The sequence below is a fragment of the Pecten maximus genome, chromosome 8, assembly GCF_902652985.1.
Source record: "Pecten maximus chromosome 8, xPecMax1.1, whole genome shotgun sequence".
Taxonomy (NCBI): Eukaryota; Metazoa; Mollusca; class Bivalvia; order Pectinida; family Pectinidae; genus Pecten; species Pecten maximus.
The window spans coordinates 20,478,643-20,503,996 of NC_047022.1; the positions used below are offsets into that span (position 1 = coordinate 20,478,643).

The following is a 25,354-nucleotide window of genomic DNA, read 5'->3' on the forward strand; positions in this document are numbered from 1 at the left end:
TATTCGACGGCTGTAATTTGCTTTAAATTGCTATTCCGTTAAATTGCTCTTGTAGCTTATTGTTGCAAAAAAAAATGCAAGATGTTAAAATGTGTCTATATTGACCTTTGATATCCTTAGAATAGAATAAAGATGTGACAAAGGAGGGACTGATCTTAGATCATCCAAATTCAGCGATTGAAGCAAAACAATTTTGAAGACTGATCGCATACCCAATATTTTACTCCTTACATCGTAAAACGATTGCATTGTTTTTATAAACATATGTAGATATGTGGAAAAGACTAGGTAGAAATACGTACTTTGTCTTTTTGAATCCAAATGGATCTCACTTGGGCAACTGAAAAGAAATGTTCAGGAAATTAATTCCAATGCAATCGTATAAACAGGAAAAAAATTAGTTGGAGAGTAAGGCTAAAATATTCACATTTTGGCCTGTTTGGTATTCAAGTATACTAATCCTGATGGAAAAATACCTCTTTCAATATCCTTCCGTATACGTAGAGACACAATCCTTCTATCGAGTCCTTTCGGTATTCCAGAGATGAAGATGGATGGCATTTTCCTCCTGTATGAATTGATTAAAATATTGGCATCAAGTCAGAAATATACGAACAAACAAAACGAAATAATACAGAATAATTAAATATGTATTTTTAAAATAATCCGAATGTTTATGTTATTGATCATAGCGACTAAGGAACAACAGCTCTTGATACATATTGAAAAAAAAAGATGATCCGACCACACGGGTTCACTGTCTGGTCCGACCACACGGGTTCACTGTCTGATCCGACCACACGGGTTCACTGTCCGATGATTACTTGCCCAATCTGACAGCTTAAGGTCGCCATCTTTGTACACATTAAAGCATATGTGCGTTTAAAAGAGTCAGTACTGAAAAGCTTCTAAACGATCTTGTGATCATTTTTTTTATGATAAAACAAACGAAAAATAAATTTCAAAAATGTTTTTATTTATGCAATCTTTATTTCTTTCACTTCCCAATATATTCGCGGGAAATGACATTTGATGACGTAACCGGAAGCGCTCACTATCAGAACGTGACCGGAAATAATGTTCGACAGAAACATGCAGATGATAAAAGCAGAAGATTATCGAACATTACCGATTGATTTTCGTATCTGTTGAAAACCAATGTGGTAGAACACAACGAAAGGTAAAACTCATTTAATTCATAACTATCGCATCAAATAAAACGAATAGTTATTGCGAAAATAGCAGTGTTTGCTTGCAACTTGTTGGGCTAGGCCTACTTTCGTTTTACAGTTCACACACATTGTAACATAGATCAGTCATCTTCACAATCCAAGTTGATCTAAATTCTGATCCGTGGGATTGTTCTATGAAGGGAAATTTTCTTCTCATGCATAGTGTATCTTTTATGTATTGACTGTTCTGGTCTGGTACTTAACTACCCCGACTACGGGGCTTCGTCACTATGGTATCGTTTTGTAAACACTTGATAAGTCTGTGTACCCTATGACTCCTAACCTGTCTGTTTACTGTTTATCAGTTATGAACAAGGCGATACAGCCACGGCGAATATTACTTAGACACTAAGCACAGGGTGTTGTTGTTGATAAGACTTCTGCTCTATTGGGAAATGTAGTTTGGTATGGCCTTCGCAAGGCTAATAATGGATTCCTGGTCAGGCGATAAAACACCAAAGTCTAGCAGCACTTCACGACAATTACATAAGCAATCAATAGATGCATTGATTCATACAGTACAATCTTGCTGAAGTTGCATATCATTTGGTAAAAAAATATATTCATTTCAAAAATTAGCTTAGAGTTTGATCAATTAAATTTATTTCAATTTCCCCACTAGGGATTGAACCTGGGACCTCAGTCAATCGAGCTTATTGAAGTTCTCTTTTATCGAGCACTATATTGCAGCTAGCATTTAGCAGTGTAACAGTAAAATACTTCAAGTAAAACTAAATGTTTGGTTTTGTATTGTTTAACGTACAACCTATCAGCAGGGGTAATTTATGGATGAACCCGTTTGTGGCATGCGTGTGTGTTGTGATTGCGTGTATTAATATATATATGTGTATATATTCATGTTTCAAGAGTCTGCGGTATGTGCATTTTTGTCTCCTTGTTGAAGTGTGGAATTGTGGGTCGGATTGCAAACTTCAGTGTTACCTCACTAAAGCATACTTATATTGCTGAAGACACCAGCGAAAGAAAATGCATCACATTTTACTTTCAAACATCATTATCTCACCATCTTTGCTAACCATAGGTTCATTATTTTGAATTTAACCTTGCCAGATAAGGCATTGAGTTTAATTTCCCTCCTCTACCTCATAGTAGAGCAACGTTTTACTATAAATTAAGATTGTTCTAGCACTGGTCACATGTCTTTTTCTTGGTTGCCATTTACATTAAGAATAAAGTCAATTAATCTTTACCAATTGATTTAAATATCCAGAATATTCCTCAAATATTGACTTTTTTTGAGAAAAAATCTGATATTTGGTACAAATCAATTCGGACCTGATGCTGCTATTTACACTCCATAGGACTTGTCATAAGTAATACATAGATTCATTGTATACTCTATAAAAGGACTCACAATAAATGAAAACTTGTTTACTTCTACTAACAGGTTAAGAGAAAAAAAGGTTGATTGATAGGTAGGATTTTTTAAAAACAACCCTGTGAAAATAATATAAACATACGAAGATTTGAAATATAGAAAAATGGAACTGTTTATTTAATGGATTGAAAACCTTGAGATATAAAGATTTTAAGTGTAACCGCTTTACACATATTACTGACCTGGCAAGCAGTACACAATGGTAACAAATATCTGCATTTCAGAAAAACACCTGACTTTGGGGGAAAAAATCAGGCAAGGTTTTTTAAGGGTGAGTCATGAATCAGGTTTGTAGAAACAAAGTTTTTATTCTATTTGACCTATTAAGGCTGCTAAGGTATGAAAATGTGAATTACAAAAATAAAACTTTGGTTATTGAAGATGAGATTGTATACACTTGCCAGGAAATAATAGAAAGACGTAAAAAACATGTATGGAATGTGTTCTTCTCAGTCATTTCTTTCTGCTAAATATTTTCATTTTCCCCCCATTTCTACAGGTTTCCTGTTTCCTTGGGATATATAGGTGAACTATTAGAATTGGTTGTTTTGCAAAATATGATTTTTGCTTTGCAAAACATCAATATTTTTCATGTCTCTAAATACATTTGAGACATTTTCTACTGTTTTGGACATCCTCTTTAACATTAACTTTAGTTAATTTTGGGATTTTCCCATATACTGAATAGGTTGGACAAGCATAACATATTATTGTTAAGTTGTTTTTCTTAAATGTCTCTCGTAGCACTCTATAGCTATGGTCCCGAATTATCGAATGTGGTGCCCTTAAGTAAAACGATCTCTGTCTATATATTTTTAACTCCATCGACTGCCTGAAAGACTGCCAAGTTTGTTTGAATGAATGACTTTTAACTTCATTAACGGTCATGGGGGCCAGCATGTAAAAACCTTGAAATGCTTTTACTCAATAACCCAGAGGCCAAGAAACATGATATAAACTTTGTTAAAATGAACAACATTGATGAACATTCAAGGTGTCAAACATGCTCAAAAGCCAAGAGGTCCAGAGATGAAGGTGATTGATACAGGACCATAGAGCCTCTTGTTTGGTTTCTGCACAATACCTTAAATACTCGTTTAGGGGTCAAAGGTCATTGTCACTATTTCTATATTGAAAATCAGTTGAAGTACAATGCATTTCTAATTCTGCTGAGCTGTCTTTATCAAATTCTACCTTGTGCCTGTTTGGCGCGATAATCTATTAGGTTTGGTGGCTAATGTCCATTGTTACTAAGAAAACTATTTGCTTGGAATACTGTATGTAGCTTCTGACTTAAAATTCAAAGGTCAAAGATAATGTTACTATGAATATCAAGAAGTGCATATTACTTGGGGTTCTTTTGGGTTGTATGCACTCAGACTTCCTCCAGTGTTTTACATATATAAGAATATAACGTATATTATATATAAAAAAACTTCTAACCAGTTTGCTTGTGATAATAACAATAATAATAAAAACAATGGCAGAGATCCGAACAAATACATGTACTTTATTATTACTTTACTACGTTTTTAGAATATGTATAGACACTTACATATGAAAGGTTTATATTTTCCTATCACGCACTATAATATCTCTGCTGCTGTAAGTGTTCCTTCACTCTGCGTGGAAACCAGTCCTAGCTGAGAGTGATGTAACATGAGCAACTATACTGATGTGTTAATGCTCCTTTTATTCCTTTAAGTATTTCAAGTAATTGTGTTAAACTTAATTCTAAAATAAAGCTAAATCTATACATGTACACTGGATATATAGATATGTTAATTCTTTAGAATGGCTATATCAATGGTAATGCCACTAGGCTCTATATGGATTCCATATAATAAGTTGTCTTTGTTCATTAGATTGTTTCTGGTGTGCAGTCTGATTTGTGTATGTTCCCAAGGTCGATAATAGTATCCAGACTTATTGTAAAACAGATATAAGTATTGTTTAATTTTCTATTAATCGCTATGGCCATTTAAGGACGGCCATCTCCCCCCTCCCACCCCACCCCCCTCACCATTCCCCGTGTCTAGCTCGGAATATGTGGTCCAACTCCTTAAATTCCTGGGCGTGAAGCTCTACCATTTATAAATACTTATATAACTCGGCCTGAGGACAACCGATTCCAAAGTCATCCTCATAGGAGCGAACACTAAAGCGAAAACTTAAAGTAGGGCGGTGTCAAAGGAGACGTACACTTTATATCCGAATAAAACTTACAGCACAAGAACCCGGTTAGTTTGATTATTCTAACATGCAAAACTTCATATGACTAGTTCAAATTTCAGTCTCTCCCAACTCTATCTTTTTAAAAACAAAGTTCATCAATATGCTGATGTCCATTCGGACTTACTTAATATCTTGTCAGCAATAATTTGTTTAACATCAATTCATTCACTCCATATAGCTGTGTGCATAGCTCTATGGTCTATTTACATATGAATGCCATCACTTAGAGGTATGAATCCTGCCTATAAACCCTTGTTTATATTTTACTTTGTACTACCTTTATGTTTGCTTCATTTTTATTACATTTAAGTTGGTTATTTTTTCAAATTTACATAAAAGACACTCGCTAAAGCTCATTTTTGTTGTAACGATTGAAAAGTAATTAACTTTGGGTGAAAGAAATGCAATATACAACAACCAATCGTTGTGTAGCCTTTATTAATCTATCTTAGGGTGTCATATTTAGATATCATATCGTCGGGTAAATAACCAGGTCTAAACGTGTCTATTACACACATAGAACACATACGGCTACAGTTATAGAAAGATTTCTACGTACGAAAGGTATGGTGTTGTTTTTGTCTTGTCTTTATCTCGTCTGGGTTCCTTCGTTACCGTTTACAAGTGACAGGTGCTGTGTTCTCAAAGATAAGACCAAGATAGTACACATTATAAAATCACATTATAAGATACATATATGTTTATGCCTTATTTCTTTGTGCTAAACGTGTGTTGGTATTGTAATTCGTAATAGAAATTTATTGCAAAGCCCTTGAAAATGTGCAAGGATAACAAGAGATGTTCCGGAAGGGGAAACACTTTAATAGAATTCACGTACATGTGACCAAATTGTTTTGAAAGTGTTTTTGAAAACACTATAGCTTGAAACAAACATTTGTGTTATAGATGTAATCATAAGATAAAGTGTAGTGCGTCTTTTGAGGAGTGTGATTTGTACCGTTTATAAATAATTTATTTAATTCATATAACTATATGTTTCTTGATAATACGTCTTGATTAAAAGATAATAAGAAATGAATACCACAATCGATATGTACAAGATAGTAATTTGAACAGGAATAGATATGGTTTAAAGGAGAATGTTTCCTTTCTATTCCTATTTTTTAAAAACTACTGCAGTGCAAAGCCGGAATGTCTAAAGCGATAAATGATTGAAATAAAAAATATTTTGAAATTAAAACCACTGTTGAAATGAAATTAATGTTTTTTGTTTTTTGTTTTCTTTTTCATTCTTTCTTTCAAACAATGCGATCGTGCAAAATAAACACAGAGAGCGACAGACAGACAGAGACATTCTCAAATCGTCTTTCTGATTTCTAACGTTTTCGTACGTTGGTGTAAAGTACATTTAGGAAACAATCAAGCAGGAACTGCGTGATAAGTTTGGTGTAGTCTCAGATAAAGTCACTAAAAGGTTATCTCTGTATATGTTCTAGCTGGTCAAGCTTGTAAGTTGCTTGTAGACGAGATTGGACGTCCCACAATTCAACAACCACCAACCACCATGCTTATTTTGTGTCTCCTAATCTTCATCTCTCAGGGATTTGGTAAGCTTCTATCAATTTAACGTTTATATGACAGGATCATTTATATAGGTCTCTATTTATGTATGATGTAATCTACGGTGCTGATGTAAACTCTCTTCTGCGATTCAAAATTCAAAATGTTTTAAGGTAGGAGAATTACCATGTCACAATTTCGGTATTGTAAAATGTATTACAAGCGTCTCTGACATCTAAATATGACGTTTAGTGTATTAATTGGCATAGTGTTAAAACATTAAATGTAATGACTTTATTTGATTCCCTTAGGCATTTTCTTGCTTTTTGATTTTTTACTGTTTCGTTTTAATGTAACCTGCTTCAAACATAAAAGAAAATTTCAAAGATATTTTGGCGTTATACACTGCTTAAGGAACAATAATTTACACTTCTTAAGTATTTATTTTATGATGTTTTCTCAAATAACAACAAACTCAATGATTTTTTGGATTATTGGCCGCAGCCATTTAATTATACTTATTCTCAAATAAATGTGACGAGCAGGCATTTACATATAAACCAATGACTAGATTAATAGGTACATGCAATGGTAAGTACCCCACGCTGAGTATCTACCAACTGGTACCGGACACATCAGCTACTTACCCTCCCCAGGGTAAACCTTGGCAGAGTTTGCATGTACCTAACCATAACTGGCCTTGTTGATCTACACAGATCTACGAGGCCCCACCTCACTTCCAGGGTAAAACCTTGGCAAGTAATACATAACATTCTCCACCATGGAGAAACCAAATACTGTATGCATATATTGTATATAGATACTAAATATATCCTAAATACAATATATATCACCAATTTCCAAATAACCATTAAAGTAACTCCACCATCTCCACTCCCTGGGATTCACAAGGCAAGTGTGATGGGGAGTTTACTGTTTACAATGTGAGTTTACCAGACTCCTAGGGTCAAACCATAGCAAGCCGGTTCCCCACAATTCCTATACATACAAACCTATACATTTTGAAACTAGTAAAAATATGCCTGCTCGCCACAACATGCCACTTGGGACTGTTTATACAGTTCCACCATCCATCCCCCATACACACATGAGAATAAGTATTTACCTAATCTAATTATTCAAAAATTAATAGTTTAGTGTCAGGTGTATTTCGACCAACCATGAAAGTTTCTAATGCTCCCTGTAATGTGTTTAGAAATATTGCATTTCCAATATCATCTAAATGCACCCCATCTTTCCTAAAAGGCCTGTACAATCGTGGGTGATGTCTGTGTGCTTGATCACCCTACCGCCAACACTTAACGCTGCACCGCGACCTATTCTATTTACGCGTTTACGCTTCCTTTCCACTGCCATCACCGAGGTACTGCCACGCCAATGTATACGTGGCAATATATCAGACCAAATGATGGTACACTGGGACACAATTCAGATGTTGATGTTGTTGTCAGATCATTACCTGCTGCATGGATGATTAGGAAATGCGGTGGAGAATGGTGTCTTAACTGAGCGTTCAGGACTCCCCTAACTTCGGACCAGGACAATCCACGCCTCCCTATCCATTTGATGGTTGCACCTTGGAGATGCAGGTTGGGATGTGACAAAGCATGTGACCTCCGGTGTGCCCAATAGATAATAGATGATCCCACTATCCAAATATCTGAAATACTTTTGGCTAGGTTAGCCTTAATTGAACAAAAAAGTATATATGGTGGCTAAGGGGAATACCCATTAAAACCCAGCCCAATAAACTGACAATACATTCAAAGGGAAATAACTCTTATTAATTCTAGAAACGAAGTACTTTATCAATACGAATATATGTAGAGTATGATTTTGATGTCCATCTTCCTAAATTTTTGATAATTTCATCAGAAATTCCTTTCATTGACAGTGTAGTAGCTGCTCCAATTCGAAAAGAGTGAGATTTAAAATTACTATGTGGAATACCAAGGTAGATCATAGCCTTTCGTAACACTGTACTGAATTGGTAACGAGTCAGTGGGAATTTGTTTTCATGTATAAAAAGAAGGCCAGGATGTTCTGGCCTTAAATTGAAATATCTTTGAATATTGACTATAGGGCAAACTGGACAACCGGGAATTTTTGGAATTGTAATGGTAGCTGACTTTCCTTGCTGATCTGTTTTTGAATGACGTATTACCACTACTACTCCTTCATCACTCAAAGAGATATCAGATAGAAGCAGAGGACGCTTAACCATTAATGGTGATGTGTATACAAGTTCTCCTACCCTAAACAGACCGAAAAAGGCTAAACAATAAGCTGTCCTGAACAGCTGAGCTTCAAAATTAGACTTACAGATGTTTGGTAATATCTCATAGATTCTAAGGAGTATATCATATGTGATTGGTGCCCTTATGTCATCAGTGCCTCGCAAACGCTTCAAACCTTCTAATGCTTTCTTGACAATGAAAACATATGTGGGGTCTTCCCAATTATGTAATTTATGAACATAACTTAATGCTGACAGATAAGATTTGACTGTGCCTGGGGCAGAACCCTTATTTGAGTGAAACGATATAAATAACAAACAATGTGATAGTGGCACTGGCCAACATTGATTCAGACCAAACAAAGATCTAAAACTCAGAAAGTTACATAATGCACTGTTATACATGGCTTTAGTGTTGACTGACAGGCTAGCATTCAAAAGTCGTCCAATTTCATCTGACAAATTGACCATAGCCATGTTGGAATCGGAACTGGATAGGTCTCTGCATGAGGTACCAGACTTCGGAATTTTTGAAGCTGTAAACGGGACAAGCTATCTGTAATACATTCAAACAACCAGGTATATGTTCCGCTTTAAATATGATATTAAGGCGGATACAATGCAACACAAATGCACGTAACATAGACAAAACTGTTACTGACTTCGTTGTCATTGTGTTCACAATTGCTACTACTGACTGATTATCGCTACGGAATAATATTTTCTTGTTACGCAATTTGTCACCCCAAATATACACTGCTACTACCAAGGGAAAGAACTCTAGAATTGTGATATCATTTGTGTAACCCAGTTCGAACCAGGACTCCGGCCAAACACCATATGTCCAACTGCCATTGAAGTAGGCCCCAAAACCATTCCCTCTCTTTGCTGAGCTATCTGTGAAAAGTTCCAATTCAGAATTTGTAGTCCAAAACTGATCGCTGAAGCATGAAACACCGTTAAAGGAATTGAAAAATTTTAACCACAGGTTCAAATCTTCCCTAATGTCGTCGTTTATTCTCAAGTGATGATAAGGCTCTGTGAGACCCACTGTGGCATTAATCAGCCTTCTGCAAAAAGTGCGACCCGGCAATATGGCTTTACAAGCAAAATTCAGGGCACCTAAAAGTGACTGCATAGCTTTAAGTGTTGTTTTTTTTCTTTGCTAACATTACCTTGATTTTTTGTACTATCTCGTGTACTTTTTTCTCTGGCAAACGTATACACATTTGTATTGTGTCAATTTCTAACCCTAAAAAACAGATAACTGTACAGGGGCCCTCTGTCTTTTCAGGAGCAATAGGTACACCTAACTGATCACATACTTCCTCAAATTTGGTCAACATACCGAGACACTGACTAGTGTTGGGTTCCCCCCGAAAAAAAGAAAATCATCCAAATAATGAAGTAATTCTGCTGAAATTGATTGTTGCCTCACCGCCCAGTCCAAAAATGTTGCGAATTTTTCAAACAAGGCACAGGATAAGGAACATCCCATTGGTAGACATTTATCATAAAAATATTGGTTGTCAAATTTGAACCCTAACAAATCAAAATCTCCGGGCCAAATAGGCATTATGCGGAATGCAGATTTTATATCTGCCTTTGCCAGAAGGGCACCCTTACCAAGCCGTTGTACCATACATATTGCCTCATCAAACTTTGTATATCTTACAGAACACAAGTGTGGGTCAATGTAATCATTCACAGATGAATTGTCTGGATATGATAAATTATGAATTAATCTAAAATCGCCTGGGATTTTTTTGGGTATTAACCCTAATGGTAATATACGTAGAGTTGACATTGGCTTGTTAGCAAAGGGACCCGCTATTCGGCCCAAACTTATTTCTTTAGAAATCTTGTCTCTGGCATAATCCAAATTTTTATCAATAGAAGATAAATTATCTGATGAGGTAGGAAGCCGTGGCCCGGAGTAATGAAGCCGAAAACCATTTGTAAAACCATCTAACAGCTCATTTTTGGTACCTGCCTCAGGGTAGTTCCTTAACCATTTCTCAAGAGTAGGCAAATGTATTGGAGATTTTCCTAATGAAAATTTTTCATTTTTTGGGGGCTGAAGTGGCGGTGTTGTTTGCCTGTTTGGAATTTGAAAATTTACCTCGAAAGGAATTACATTTTATTTGAGGATGATTTCCATTACATGTCCTACATGCATGCCGAAAATGACACGGACTAAATTTGTACGAGCCCTGATCATTGTAACTAAAACAAACACCTTTGTTCTTATTTTTTGCCAGCCCCGTATTTGGCCCATTACTGTTGCCCACGGTGTGACTACTGTGTGCTGACCCAGACATTATCCTTAACCACAGGTCAGAATTGAGCTTGGCCCATGACCTTGGCTGAATTGCCTGGCGGAGGCGAAATTGCTCATCATACGTTCTCCAAGCAAAGTTAATCGACCTTCCTGCAGCATCCCTAATGATACTCATGTATTGTAGGAGTTCCAAAGATTTATTGGGAAATTTTTTAAGGTAAATATACATAAAAATAAGAAATGCATCTGTCCATTTCTCTATATTTGGAATCTTATCATTTAAGACCCTAGGTCTTGATTCTAAAATGCCCTGATCATTTAAATACAAGCTACTGCCTGCATAGAAATCATGTAGATCAGCACTACCTTTCAAAAGGAGGGCCAAATTAATGTACTGGTTTGTTTGTATCTTTTGCTGTAACAGCAAGGGAACATGGGCAGCAATACCATCATCCACACAGCATAAAATATTTGGCAAGGGTTCGCTATTACTGGTTACCCCCGTTTGTAGCTGCCCTTGTAAGCTAGCACCGGTATGTGGTGGGGACCCCGTGGAAGTGTTGTGAAGACACCCCAGACCCGGCAGCCCCACCTCAATTTGTGATAGGGACCCCGTGGGTACATTTGGGGGAACCCCAAATCCCAAAGCCGACCCCCACACGTTATTCACGTCAACCATGTTCTCATGATTAGTACTACTACATGGCATAACATTTGGACCATGACTATCGCTACTAGTACTTGTATCATTGAGCCTACCCCTATGTTGTTGTGGGGGGTCCACCGGCACACACCGCTCCTCGTCATGTTGCCCTTGTTGGGGGCTATCCTGACCAGCATCATGCGGTGCTGCAGCTGCGACGAGCTCGTTTGTAGGCCTTGAGTCGTCCAAATGGACCGGTCGCCTCCTCTTCCTCGTACTTTTAGGTCGAGCTGGCGTGCCTGCCGGCCTTTTACCCTTCGTAATCTTCTTATGAATAGGAGACATATCAGATTGAATTGTTGATCATGCCGGTGCTTACAATGCTTTCAGGAAACTGTACTGCGCATGTCAAGCTAGCTATAAAGGGAGATAATTTCTGGTCACATTCGTTACTCGCACTAAGGTTACACAACACTAAAATGTCAAACCCAAAAATGAATGTGTTTAATTGAAAAGAATTTAACAGAATTATTCTTATTTTTTGTGTGATTTGGATACATACATGTATATCGATAGAAACCGAATCGCGAATTAAATGAAAATCATTTTGGTATTGTATAAAATCGTCGTTAATGTATAGCGGCTTCAATATTCTAACATATTATTCAGACCATTTAGACTTTCACACTCGCTTACTAGGAAACAACTAACCAATTGAAAAAATAGACTTTTGAAACATCCCCTGTGTATAGAAAGTTGAGACAGGGATAAAATGTCTAGCAGCCACTGATTGAACATTATGTTCAAAAGTTCAGGTCATAATAACTAACAGGTAAACATTTCAGATTTTTGAGAATTTTACTGCGAAATTCACCCATTTTCAAAATGGCTACCCTGGAAAACATTTGAGCTGAAGGACCCATTATTTTTATTAGGTGTTATATAATACCCTTAACTTTTGTTATAAACCATAATTGCCTGATTAAATTCAAGAATTCTTATGATATACTCCAAATCGTTAACATTAAAGTCTATGAAAAAACAATTGGTTGGTTGGCTCCTACTACTAGCATCACTGACAAGTTCTGACAGGACGAAACACTTGGATGGTATTATTTGAAATTAATTATAAAGCAAAAACCTGTTAATATTACTACATCAACATCAAAACATTAGTTACTATTCACCTGGAAGTAGTTTGAACAATACTGGTTATCTCGATTCATGATTACTGAAAAATCCTGCTAAACTCGAAATAAAAGTTCAGTTTTGGCAGGAAAAATTCTGCAAATTAAGCTTATATACATTTTTAATTTTGCTTTCTAGTTTGCTATGTTATGTCAGATATAATCACAGTCTGTTTCTTTATTTTAGTTGACTGCGTGGTTAATTGCAATGATCAAGCTAACGGGAATTATGAAATAACGTGCACCAAATACACCGAGTGTTCGCACGGAGTGGCTACTGTCCATAACTGTAGCTTCAACCAGATGTACAACCCAGAAACAAAACGATGTGGCGCGTGAGTTAAGTCATTATATGAGTCAATTTGTTCCTGTGTGACGAGTGAAATGTTATGTTGCGTGAGATGAGTTATCATATGCGTGTCAATTTATGGTTGGTTATATTTTTTTTTGCTGACTTAGAACATAGAAATACATTTTCTTACGTTAAGGTCCTTATTCATTTATCCGTTGATATCCAATAGTTTTTAGCTAGCCGCCTATGGTTTATTATTTGGTTATGATAGTCTCATCAATAAGTGAGAGTGAGTATGTCAAAGTCAAATTATCTTTTAAGGTGAGGTTAATGTAGAAACGTTGAGATAATGACAAGACAGTGATCTTTGTACCGAAACAGGAAAGGAAACTTAACCTATTCGTGATGAAATAATTAAACTTTTCTTAGTGTGTGAGACTGCAGAATAATTCAAGCGACATTGTTATTTATTATCAAAAGATTAATAGCCCTCGCCCCTTTCTTCAATGCATATGATTGACTCCTTCGCTTTAATATAATTACTCTGTGGATGTTTTCCTTGAAGGCCGAGTGTTCCCTGTAACATTCAGAGAGACTGTAACAATCTTGATAGCAACCGTTACCCCGACCTGGAAACTAACTGCACATCTTATTACACTTGTCATAACGGCGTTTTCTACGGTCACAACTTCTGTAATTCGGGTACGTACAATCATACTGTTTAGGATGTTCTCTTGTCTTGGATTTTTTTTTTCAAATCCTAACCATTCTACTATTTTCAATTTCTTTATTTGTTACCTCTTACACTCATATTAAGAAAGCAATGTCAAGAGAAAGAATGATAGTGTTAGCCTGTAGAAAATGTAGGATTCAAGCAGTCCTGATCTGAAGCTTATCAGAAAAGCTTTGAAAGGTGAAGAACGATATTTCTTAACATTTTCTGCAAGTATGGTTTATGTAGGGATTTTCGTAACACAATCAATGAATGTTTATAAGGGACGTTTCGATGACTAGTAAGGTATGTACACTATCACCTTCCTCAGACATGTATTAACATTCACTGGTTGTGTTACGAAAATACTTACGTGCAGAACGATCTTTTTACTACATCAATGATGTTCATGGCGTCAGCCGATAATACAATGATGTTGAGATAAGTTTTGATAATTATATATTCCGATAATGCAGGTTTGGTTTACGATGGGAGTGGAGGGATCTGCAACTGGCCTTACAATGTAGTGGAGCCTTGTGGAACGATACCTGTGTTTCTCGGTTGATTTCATCAAGTGAACTTATATAAAATCTCAACAGCACTATTTGCTATCATTGTTCTTTTTATTAACAAAATCTAAAAGTTTCTAGACTGAATGTTCAGGTGCTAAAAATACCGAATTTATTACTCGAATATTGTCCCCTTGCGTTCGAGTTCTGGGGCAAAAGTTTTCCTTTAGCCATGCCTTTGGTCCGTATTTAAGCTTCAGACATTTTAATTTAAATATTTGAATCTTCGACTTCTAACAACTCTGTGAACATGTTTTCACTTTCACTTCTTCAAATGTTTATTTGCAACTATATAAAGGTCTCGAATATATTGCGCTGTTTTCCTGAGATAGACCTCTGTCAAAGGATATATTTTAACTGCTTAATTTAAATTTATGGCAGTTGATGTAGGCGTCAGTGGACCGTAAAACATATTAAAATTATCCCTAACAGTATTTGGTCATTTAAAACAGAAGTTATAGTATTAGCGACCTGTTTTTAGGTGGATACAATGATTGATCAACCTGAGAAACTGATAATTTTGGTGGCCAAAGTCAGCAACTGTCAAAAATTTAAAAAATGTGTGAAACCAATAATTCCCGTAGCTTTAATTTTGGTAAAACTCATTTTTGCAAACTGTGTTGAAGTTCCTGATACGATTTGTTTTCATTTCATTACTTTGTTTTCAGTACATATTGGTAATATCCTGATCTTATCTAGCTATGTCTTTCAACACTTTGGCACATATTGCCACATCTTTACTTATCGTTATATTTACTTTTCTACATATATATCCTAAACATCCTTTACATAACTGAAGAATTGGAATGCGTTAAAAATGATTTTGGCAACTCCGGGTCAGGTTCTTCGTTATGAGCAAATATACAGGTTTATGAAATAATGTAACGTAACGTTGCGGAAGCAAATAAACGTCGTATTTGAAGGCGTTGCATTGTTTAATCATACAGTTTGTGTGATAAAATTAAAAACTAAAACCAAAGTCTGTTGGTAAAATTTTTCACTTATTTACCCATAATTAAATACTTTGATTGGTCTCTTCCACGTAAAAAAAGAACAACAGTAGCCAAAATATATCCTGATTGACACCTGGTTTGGTAGTTAGTTTAACTTCCAGTTCGGGAGAAAGGACGAAAAACACTCACCAATGAAAGATTTTTCTACGCTATTTCAAGAACAAATAACATTTCCCTAGTACAAATGACCAACTACAAGAATATACTTGTGGAAAAGTAGAAAGGTTCAATAGTATTATAAAATAGGAGCGCGGTAACTTTACTTGCTACTTCCGTGATTTAAGTATATCGGCGTTACTATGACTACAATTGTTAGTACATGTTACCTTTAAAGAGTTTGCTTTTGCGTTTTTGGTGCCTGTGACCTTAACAAGAGCAGAGATATTGGGTTTCAAATATGGTACATTACATACAACATATCTAAATATTTGTGAAATTTCAGTTTACGTAGTCGCACCTATAAAATAAACAAGTGATTCTGTCTTCTGTTCGTAATATATGTCAGTTACTTATCAATTATGCAGCGAATAAACATTTTTCATATCGCATCGAAAATATAGAAAATGTATGAAAGAAAATATTTTTCACTTAAATGCACTTCATTCTCTCGAGGACGTCTGTTGTTAGGTACGAAAAAATGCTGTTGGAGAGTCTTCTTACATCATCCGGAATAATGTAGCTACACTTGTATATCTAAAATCCTATTGCATAGTTTCTTGTGTTTGCGAAGATATGACCTACTGTCCCTGTCTTCCTCATATTGTAAACGGCAACCCAAACATGATAAGCATCGTATGTGACAAAGAATGTGTTAAATTGTCGTGTAAGATGAATATGTGTTGGAAAGTGTAACGTTTGTGTGTGACTATTAGACGTAAGACAGGTAACCTTGTGAATCACTTTAACATGTCTTTGTACCGAACGGGACCAGCACACCTTATTCGTAATTTGTGTGACGAATAGGTTACTGCAAACAAGAGTAGTGTTTGTATCTAGATTGATATACATGTACAGCTATTTTATTGCTGTAATTTATGATCATGTTTACGGCTGTCTTATTTCAGCTTTACAGTTTTCTATTACATATGTTATGGATAAATCAGTCGGTAAATTAATGTTGATTATGTGCTAAAATTTTAGTGTGAAAAAATAATAAAAAAAAAAACAACCAACAAACAAACAAACTAACAAACAAACAAAAACATGAAAACCCGTCGAAACTGTAATTGACTCTACTTTCCAGTCTGATCCACGGCGGTAAACATCCTCCACCAAACGTTTATTTTTGTGTCGGATGAATCATTAAAAGGTTACTGAATGCTTATTATTTACTACAAAAAATAGTTGCCTGTTTTTCATTCAATACAAAATATTTATTTTACTCTGGGATTATTTTTTCCTTGAAGGCCAAATCCGCCCTGTAACCTTCAGCGAAACTGTAACGGTCTAGCTGACAAACGTTACCCCGACCTGGAAACGAATTGCACTTCCTACTACACTTGTTATAACGGCTTTTTCTACGGTCACAACTTCTGTAATCCAGGTACGTACTACTCTTATAACAATAAAAAATAACCATGATTATCTTGATATCGTTTTTAAGTTATAGCAAGATTAGTTATACAAATGTACATACAAATAACAACAAAAACAAATAATAAAAAGAAAGAAATAACATGAATGCAATCACATTGTTGTTCATGGATCCCTCCTACGTTTTGTGGTCTTTAGACCGTTTTGCTCAAAGCATAACTTTCAAGTCCAGAAAGCATGAAACAGCTACATGAAGTGTTTTCCCTTATTCTTGAATTTACTTGATCTACAAGCACTTCAATATTTAATGTGTGTGAGAAACATTTGTCATCTGTTTTTTATACAAAGGTCCATCAGAACAGCGTTAAACGAATGAACCTTTTGATACCAATTCCTTTTCATAGTAAAAGTGTTTCATTGCACATTACATTAATATAGATAGGTGACAGTACCCATACATTAGAAATGCGAAAGATGAAATATATTAATGTATTGTTCTATCAAAAGCAAAATATCGAACGGTATTAGAAAAAAGAAAAGAAAATTATCTCATTTCTACAAAATGCAACAACATTTTAGAACATCATTTATTTATTTATTTATTTATTTATTTTTATATATAACGCGTGAATTGATTGATTAAATGCATACACAAACACAATTGTTGATTTAAGGCTATATGTTTTGTGTGAAAAGTGATCGGTTTAGAATACCAATCAGATTTGAGTACTTATCATGGGGCAACCTCATCCGATACCCTTGTCTTCGTATATTCATTACATTTCAAAAAATCTTTTTTCGCAGTTTCAATACCTTAAGGAATTGGAAATCCGTATAGTTTTTATTTAATCACATAAAGGGGAAATCAATTTCCATAGACAGAACGATAATAGGCCTGTAGCAGAACAATGATTCAGACAAAAACAAAAAATAACGGCATGGCGCCCGCAGTCATGACTTGGAACTTGTCTTGCTAACCGACTAAATCATCAAACTACGGCAGGATATTTTTTGAAAAGTTGACATCAACATGTTTTACTGAAATTACCAAGCGTGATCAAATGTTTCCGAAATAGGTGAAGTATTAGCTTTAGTGTCCAGGGCGTCATGTTTTATTCATTAAAAAAAAATAAGTAGATAGATAAAGTTTTCATCATATTTCCATTTTATTTTTATTCCCATTTTACTTTGGAGACATTTGATCCATAAATAGACTGATAGTACGCCAGAGCTGAAATAACATTAGGTATTGGTATATTTTGATATTTCAGGTTATTGGTATATATTGATATTGGCAACTGGCCAATCAACGTGGCACAACCTTGTGGAAATAAACCTGTAATTGGTTGATTTTATTCAGACTATTTATAAATAATGTCAAATGCACTTTGTCTTGTCATTGTTATGTTTTATCTATAAAATATAATACAGACATAATTGACCAGGTGTCAGACTATTTCTAGTTCCAAACGGAAGTTCTTCTCTCGCATTTGCGCTGTGGTCAAATATATAGTGTAACTATATATTTTTATTTAAAACAACACAATCATACTTTTACCACCAGTCATTTAGCAAAAAATAGTTTTTCTTCGGGATAGCCCTATAATATTCTTTTGGCCCCGGATATGACACGACCGGTGGCGTTACTGGTCAAGATGAAGTATGTGATTGGTCAATGTAGCGGTAGATGCAAAATGCAGTTATGCAGTTAAAAACGAACCAAAGTTCCTGATTCAAATGCTGTCTTATTATCACCAAACATATTCAAACTGATTGTGATGGTCTAAGTCCGGAATCTGTTGTCCGGAAATTAGAGTCCGCCTCTATCCGCATATTAGTGTATTAGTTACAAGTTTCCCATGTCTACAGTACCATGTGGAAGCGTCGCTGTCACGCTATTGTTTTCGGATATACTGGCCTCCCTAAGGAGTAAGTGTTGATAATTAATATGTGGTTTAATGCATAATATATCTATGATGCTTGTTATTATGTCATATGCGTATATTCTCATCTTGTAAGTTTGGTAAATCGTGTTAGGCTTGGCCGAGTAGGTCCCGCCATATTTCAATCAAGTGTCGTCTGCTGGTTTGTTTATACATTGAATACATGTTATAACTTGGACAAATGACATTCGAATAACCTCATTTGAGCTGTTTAAATCTTTGTTGTTGGGAATATGAAAGATAGTGAGCAATTTCTCATAATTTTATCCGGTAGGAACATATAATGTGTTATATTTCATTGTATTTGTAACATGATTTATTAGGAAGAACAGTTATTGGTCTGTCCGAGACGATTACTATTTCTGTTGGTTTCCTTACTTTTGTTATTTTTGGTTTTGTTTTGTTTGTAGTTTTTTACCCTCTCTTGAGGTGTGTGATGCAAATAAAGGGAGTCTACATCGACTTTATTCGTCCTTTATGATTATGAAGCATGATACATCACAGTAAAAAATCCTTTGACCTGGCCTGAAGTAGTTTGACCTTGCCTGCTGTAGTTTGACCTTGCCTGCAGTAAGATGACCTGGCCTGCAGTACACAGCAGTAGTAATGTATCCTTCGTATCACCAATAGAATTGAATTGTTTTCAACTTTACTGATGGATGTCCGCCAAAATAGGAAGATGACAGAGTCCGGTGTGAATCTTTATGAAGAAAAGGTGTCGCATTATACAACCAAATTATTGAAAATCAAAAGGGACATTGACTTTATCATCGAGTCCTCAGAAAAGATAGATCTTGCCCAGGGCCAGCAAAATATTGATGACATACAAAATCTGTTAGCTCGCTATGAAGCGAAAGCTAAAAAGTTTGAACAATTCTTACAAGGGACTCGCACAGATCAGAGTGCCAGTGAAGAGGCAGCTCATCGTCTCACATCTGCAGCTTTATATGATAAAGTGACGTCATTTATAGAGCACTTACAGTCCTTGTTGCCGTCAATTTCACACAAGATGCTGTCAACCAGACGGTCAGGTGTTTCAGGGTCGAGTCGGTTGACTGAAATGTTGGTAAAACATACGGCCAAAGTTGAAAAGGCAAGATCTCGCATGAAATATGCACAAGAGGAGGCTGAATTGATAAAACAAGAGGCAGCTTTACAGGCAAGTAGGAATTTATTAAATCTGAAGAGAGAATTAGAAGTAGCTGAGACTGGACTTAATGCAATTCACAAAGCTTTTGACTTTAGATCTTCAAATGATAGCAATAAAGATTCTGCAAGTAAGCGAGGCAGTTATATTGGGTCAGAGACCAATCGTCACATTTTGCGCTATGTAGAGGAGAATAAAGACAATAATGTGTCTCCACCTATTGTTCCTACAGAAGATGTTACTCAGGATGAACCAATAGAAACTGTTGTACAGATTCCCTCTACTGGAGCGGCTGATACTACACGTGTTCTTAACCCTAGTGCTGTTGCGCGTTTAAGCCTGAAAATAAAAATGAGGCATTTGACTTAGCAAAATTAGTGGCAAAAAATCAACTTTTGCCTCGGAGACTTTCTCAATTTACAGATGAACCAGCTAGGTACCTAACCTGGAAATACGGCTTACTTAATGTAATGGAAGAAATTGGGGCGTCTATCTTGGAACATCTAGATCTGCTCGTAAATCATCTTGGAGCTGAGTCTAAAAAACAAGCAGAGAACATACGCGCCTCTAATCCCAGGAATTCTCAGAAGGCTGTGGACGAAATTTGGAAGCGGCTTCATAGCGAGTTTGTTAGTGCAGAAATTATCGAAAGGGCATTAAAACAACGAATATACCAGTTTCCTGATCTTAAAACCGACACAGTGTTGGGACCAGTTTTTAGCTATTATGACACTTCTAGCGGGATAAATGATTTTGTTAGAAAATTACCTAAACGCTTGAGGGAAAAATGGGCCAATCAGTGTTATCGCTACAAAGAGACAAATCGAACGTCGCAAGTACCATTCTCAGTACTCACAAGATACTTGCGCGATCTTGCCCGTCTACGTAACGACCCCAGTTTTGATTTTGATGTTTCGTTTGTGAAGCCGAACAAAGTTCCTAGTACACAACAGAAATATAAACCCTTGTCACAGGATTCTCATCGTCAAACTTCGATATCATCACGGAAGACCGAGGTTACTCCGGAAACCAACCCTAAAGGTGGGAAATGTCCTATTCACGGTAAAAATTCGAATCATCTACTGAAAGACTGTTTTAAATTCCGAAACAGAACTCCGAAAGATCGTAAAGACTTTGTATATAAAAATGGTTACTGTTTGAAGTGTTGCGGGCAGAAGCGCCATACAAGGAAAACATGTAAAGAAACTGTCAAGTGTAATGTTTGTGGTTCCCCAGATCACATTGGAATACTTCATCCAGACGCGGACTCTGGGAAACAGTATGAGGGGGAGAAATCACAAGATAATTGCAGAAGTCAGCGACATCAAATACCTAGTGAAGACCACGAGGAGGAGAAGCTCCGAGTTGAAACTCACTGTACTGAGGTTTGTAGTACTCGTCACAGTACTAGTAAGTCGTGTGCTAAAATACTGCTTGTCAGTGTATTTCCCAATGGGCAGCCATCTCGAGCCCGCAATGTTTACTGTATGATTGATGACCAGAGTAATAAGTCATTGGCTACGTCAGCATTCTTCGACGCCGTTAGAGAATTTGGTCCAAGTGCAGAATATGTACTCACTTCATGTGCTGGCAAGTTTACTACCTCTGGTCGAAGAGCATCTGGATATGTAATACAATCTCTTGATGGTTCATGTACTCTGCAATCACCCTGTTTGATTGAGTGTTATGAGATCCCAAACAATCGTAGTGAAATTCCATCTCCAGAAGTGGCAGAGAATTACAGTCATTTACGAGACATCGCGTCACTTATTCCACCCGTGAACGACAGTATGGAAATTGAAATTTTGATTGGTAGAGACTTGGTATCTGCACATCATGTCGTAGATCAACGTATCGATGGAGACTGGCTACCATTTGGCCAGAAGTTACCTCTTGGATGGGTTGTAATTGGTGATGTGTGTCGCGCACACCTACCGGAACAGGTCAGTGTGAGCAAAACATCAGTGTTCGCTAACGGCAGACCTACATACTTGCAGCCATGCGAGAGTGAACTCATGGTGAAGGAGGACTCTATCTTCGAACGACTACCGGGAGATGAGAAACCTGGCTTGTCGATAGAGGACAAAAGGTTCCTTAGCACTATGGAAACTGGATTCAAACAAACCCCTAGTGGACATTGGGAGGCACCCATGCCTTTTAAGAAGAATAGACCCTTTCTGCCTGACAACAAGAGTATGGCTCTTAAAAGAGCGAATTCGTTTGATCGGAGTCTCAAGTCGAACCCAGACAAACAGAAAAGAGTTATGGAATTCATGGAGAAACTTTTCGGTAATAAGCACGCAGAGTTAGCACCAGCTTTACCAGATTCTACAGAAAAATGGTATTTGCCACTGTTTGCAGTTCAACATCCTAAGAAGCCTGATAGTATACGCGTGGTGTTTGACTCATCTGCCAAGTGCCAGACTCAACGACGTTCTGTTACAAGGACCCGATATGTTGAACAGCCTGCTTGGTATCTTACTTAGATTTCGTCGTGAAAGAATTGCAGTCACCATGGACGTAGAGCAAATGTTCTACAATTTTCAGGTTCCTGAGGTGCAACGTCGCTTCCTACGTTTTTTGTGGCACAAGAACAATGATTTGAGTGAGCCGTTAGTTGAGTATCAGATGACAAGACATGTTTTCGGCAACACTGCCTCTCCTGCTGTTGCTAATTTCGGCTTGCGTAAGGCTGTAGAAAATTCTGATCAGGACGTGAAGAACTTAGTGGGTAAAGAATTCTATGTTGACGATGGTCTGTTGTCATGTAGGACCCAGACTGAGGCTATTGACATTGTGGAACGCACAAAACACGCTCTCCAAGAGAATGGGGAAATCAGGCTTCATAAGTTTGCTTCAAATAGCAGGGATGTGCTTAATGCTTTTTGTCAGAAAGACCTGGCTAAGGATCTCAAAGATATTGATCTCCTGACAGAAACTCTCCCCACGCAAAGGAGCTTAGGACTTTTGTGGGATACAGAAACTGATTCGTTCACTTTCAAGGTTAACCAAGTGGAGAAAGTTTACACGCGTCGTGGCCTGTTATCAACAATCAATAGTATATATGACCCTCTCGGATTTGCTCAGCCGTTCACTATTCGTGGAAAACTACTGCTTCGGGAAATGATGTCCGTCACCTCAAGCAATGACTGGGATGATCCTCTACCTGAGTCACTCTGTGGCCAGTGGTGTTTGTGGGTTAATTCTATGCACAACCTTGAGAATCTTAGCATACCACGCGTCTACTGCGACATCTCTTTTGATGACGCTTTGAGAAGGGAAGTTCTTGTGTTTGCTGATGCGTCGAAAGATGCGATAGCGGCTGTCGCATACCTCAAACTGTACGATGCTAGTAGATTTAGCATTGGCTTTCTGTTAGGAAAGGCAAAAATAGCACCTACGCATTGACATACAGTTCCGCGATTAGAGTTGTGCGCTGCGGTACTCGCTACAGAAATTGCTGAGACCATTCGGGTCCAACTCGATATTCCTCAGGATAGCTTTCAGTTCTTTTCTGATAGTCAAGTCGTACTTGGATATATATCAAACGAAAGTCGTAGATTCTACGTATATGTGGGAAACAGAGTGAGCAAGATTTGTCTGTTCAGCAAACCGACTCAGTGGAATTTTGTTCTGTCGGAGTGTAACCCTGCAGATGTAGCTACTAGAGGTCTAGACGCTTTGTTATTGCCAGACTCTAGTTGGATTCTTGGCCCCGATATCAAGCATAGAACTTCCCCGGATGGCTATGATTTAATAGACCCGGATCATGACTTGGAAATCCGTCCTGAAGTAAACTGTTCAAAAATGGAACAGTCGGAGGATATGATGTTCCTGAGAAGAAAGTAAAACAGACAGATTGTGGAAAGGCGCCAGAGGGATTCTCTAAGAGATTCACCAGATTTTCAAACTGGAAAAGACTTGTGAGAGTTGTTGCCCGTATAAAGTTCTTGGCAGCCCATATCCGGAAGGACAGAGAACGCTTACCTGATCGATTTGATGAACCAGAATTTCTGCAAGAAAGTGAGCGTGCCATCATTGCAGTAGCTCAACAAGATGCATTCAGTTCAGAGTTCCAACGTATCCATGCTGGAAAGGAAATTCCTCATTCAAGTTCTCTCAAAACTCTTACTCCAGTTATTGGTACAGATGGACTTTTACATGTAGGAGGTCGCCTTAACAAGATCGACAATGAGATTATCGGCTCAGGATTAAGGAACCCTGTTATACTTCCCAAGAGCCATCACGTGACACTTCTGGTGGTTCGTCATTTTCACCACAAAGTAGTTGACCAGGGTCGTAAGTTTACAGAAGGAGCTGTTCGCACAGGTGGATATTGGGTCGTGAGTTGCAGGAAAATGGTTAATTTTATTATTCACAATTGTGTTACCTGCAAGAAACTTCGTGGTCAGTTTGGTCAACAGTACATGGCAGATCTTCCTACTGACAGATGCACTCCTTCACCACCTTTTTCATATGTCGGTGTGGATACGTTTGGACCTTGGCCTATCTCATTCCGGCGGACCAGAGGAGGATCTGCAACGCAGAAACGATGGGCTTTGTTGTTCACGTGTCTTGTGACAAGAGCCATACATATAGATGTGATAGAACAACTTTCCAGCTCGTCTTTTATTAACGCCTTACGACGGTTTATTTCTGTGCGTGGACCGGTCATCCAATTTCGTTCCGACAGGGGCACGAATTTTGTGGGAGCGACGGAAGATCTGGCCATTGAAGCAAGATTTGTTGAGAATGATCATGTTGCTGACTTCTTATCAGACGGCAAAATCAAGTGGATTTTAAACCCTCCCTACTCGCCTCACATGGGTGGCGCTTGGGAAAGGTTAATTGGTGTCGCCAAGAACATCTTGAACTCTATGTTGCTTCAGCAGCAAAGGAAAAGTCTCACACACGAGGTATTGACCACTCTTATGGCTGACGTTTGTGCAATTGTGAACAATAGACCGTTAGTGGATGTATTCAGTGATCCAGAGTCACCTGTTCTTCTTACGCCGTCTATGCTGTTGACAAGTAAGACTAGTTGTGATGTCAACCCGTTCCCTCCTTACAACACAAGGATGTGTTGCGCTCGACATGGAAACACGTGCAATCTCTTGCAGAGGAATTCTGGAGGAGATGGAGGAATGAGTATCTTCACGGTTTACAATTGCGAAAGAAGTGGCAAAAACACACCAAGAACCTTCAACCGGGAGACCTGGTCCTCTTAAAAGACGGGAAGCGCTCTCGAAATGAATGGCCGGTTGGAATAGTTGAAAGAACATTTCCAAGTAACGACTGTGCAGTACGAAAGGTTGAGATTGCTGTTGTGAGAGACAATAAACGTGTATTGTATGTCAGACCAGTTACCGAACTGGTAACACTTTTGGAAA

At 37.3% G+C, this 25,354-nt stretch overlaps 1 protein-coding gene across 2 annotated transcripts in view; it reads left to right on the forward strand.

The window, feature by feature from the left end:
- Positions 1–1,069: 1,069 nt before the first annotated feature.
- The window catches only part of LOC117333028, a 40,020-nt gene continuing 15,735 nt past the window's right edge, over positions 1,070–25,354 (forward strand). Inside the window, exons 1-5 of one of the 2 annotated variants that reach the window (XM_033892145.1) lie at positions 1,070–1,180; positions 6,324–6,434; positions 12,943–13,090; positions 13,613–13,749; positions 14,236–14,363. In XM_033892145.1, the coding sequence (XP_033748036.1) occupies positions 6,392–6,434; positions 12,943–13,090; positions 13,613–13,749; positions 14,236–14,324 (417 nt within the window). In that variant the 5' untranslated portion in view covers positions 1,070–1,180; positions 6,324–6,391 and the 3' untranslated portion in view covers positions 14,325–14,363. Of the gene's footprint in view, positions 1,181–6,323; positions 6,435–12,942; positions 13,091–13,612; positions 13,750–14,235; positions 14,364–16,747; positions 16,885–25,354 lie in introns of those variants that run through there. The other variant, XM_033892143.1, reaches the window with a different exon arrangement.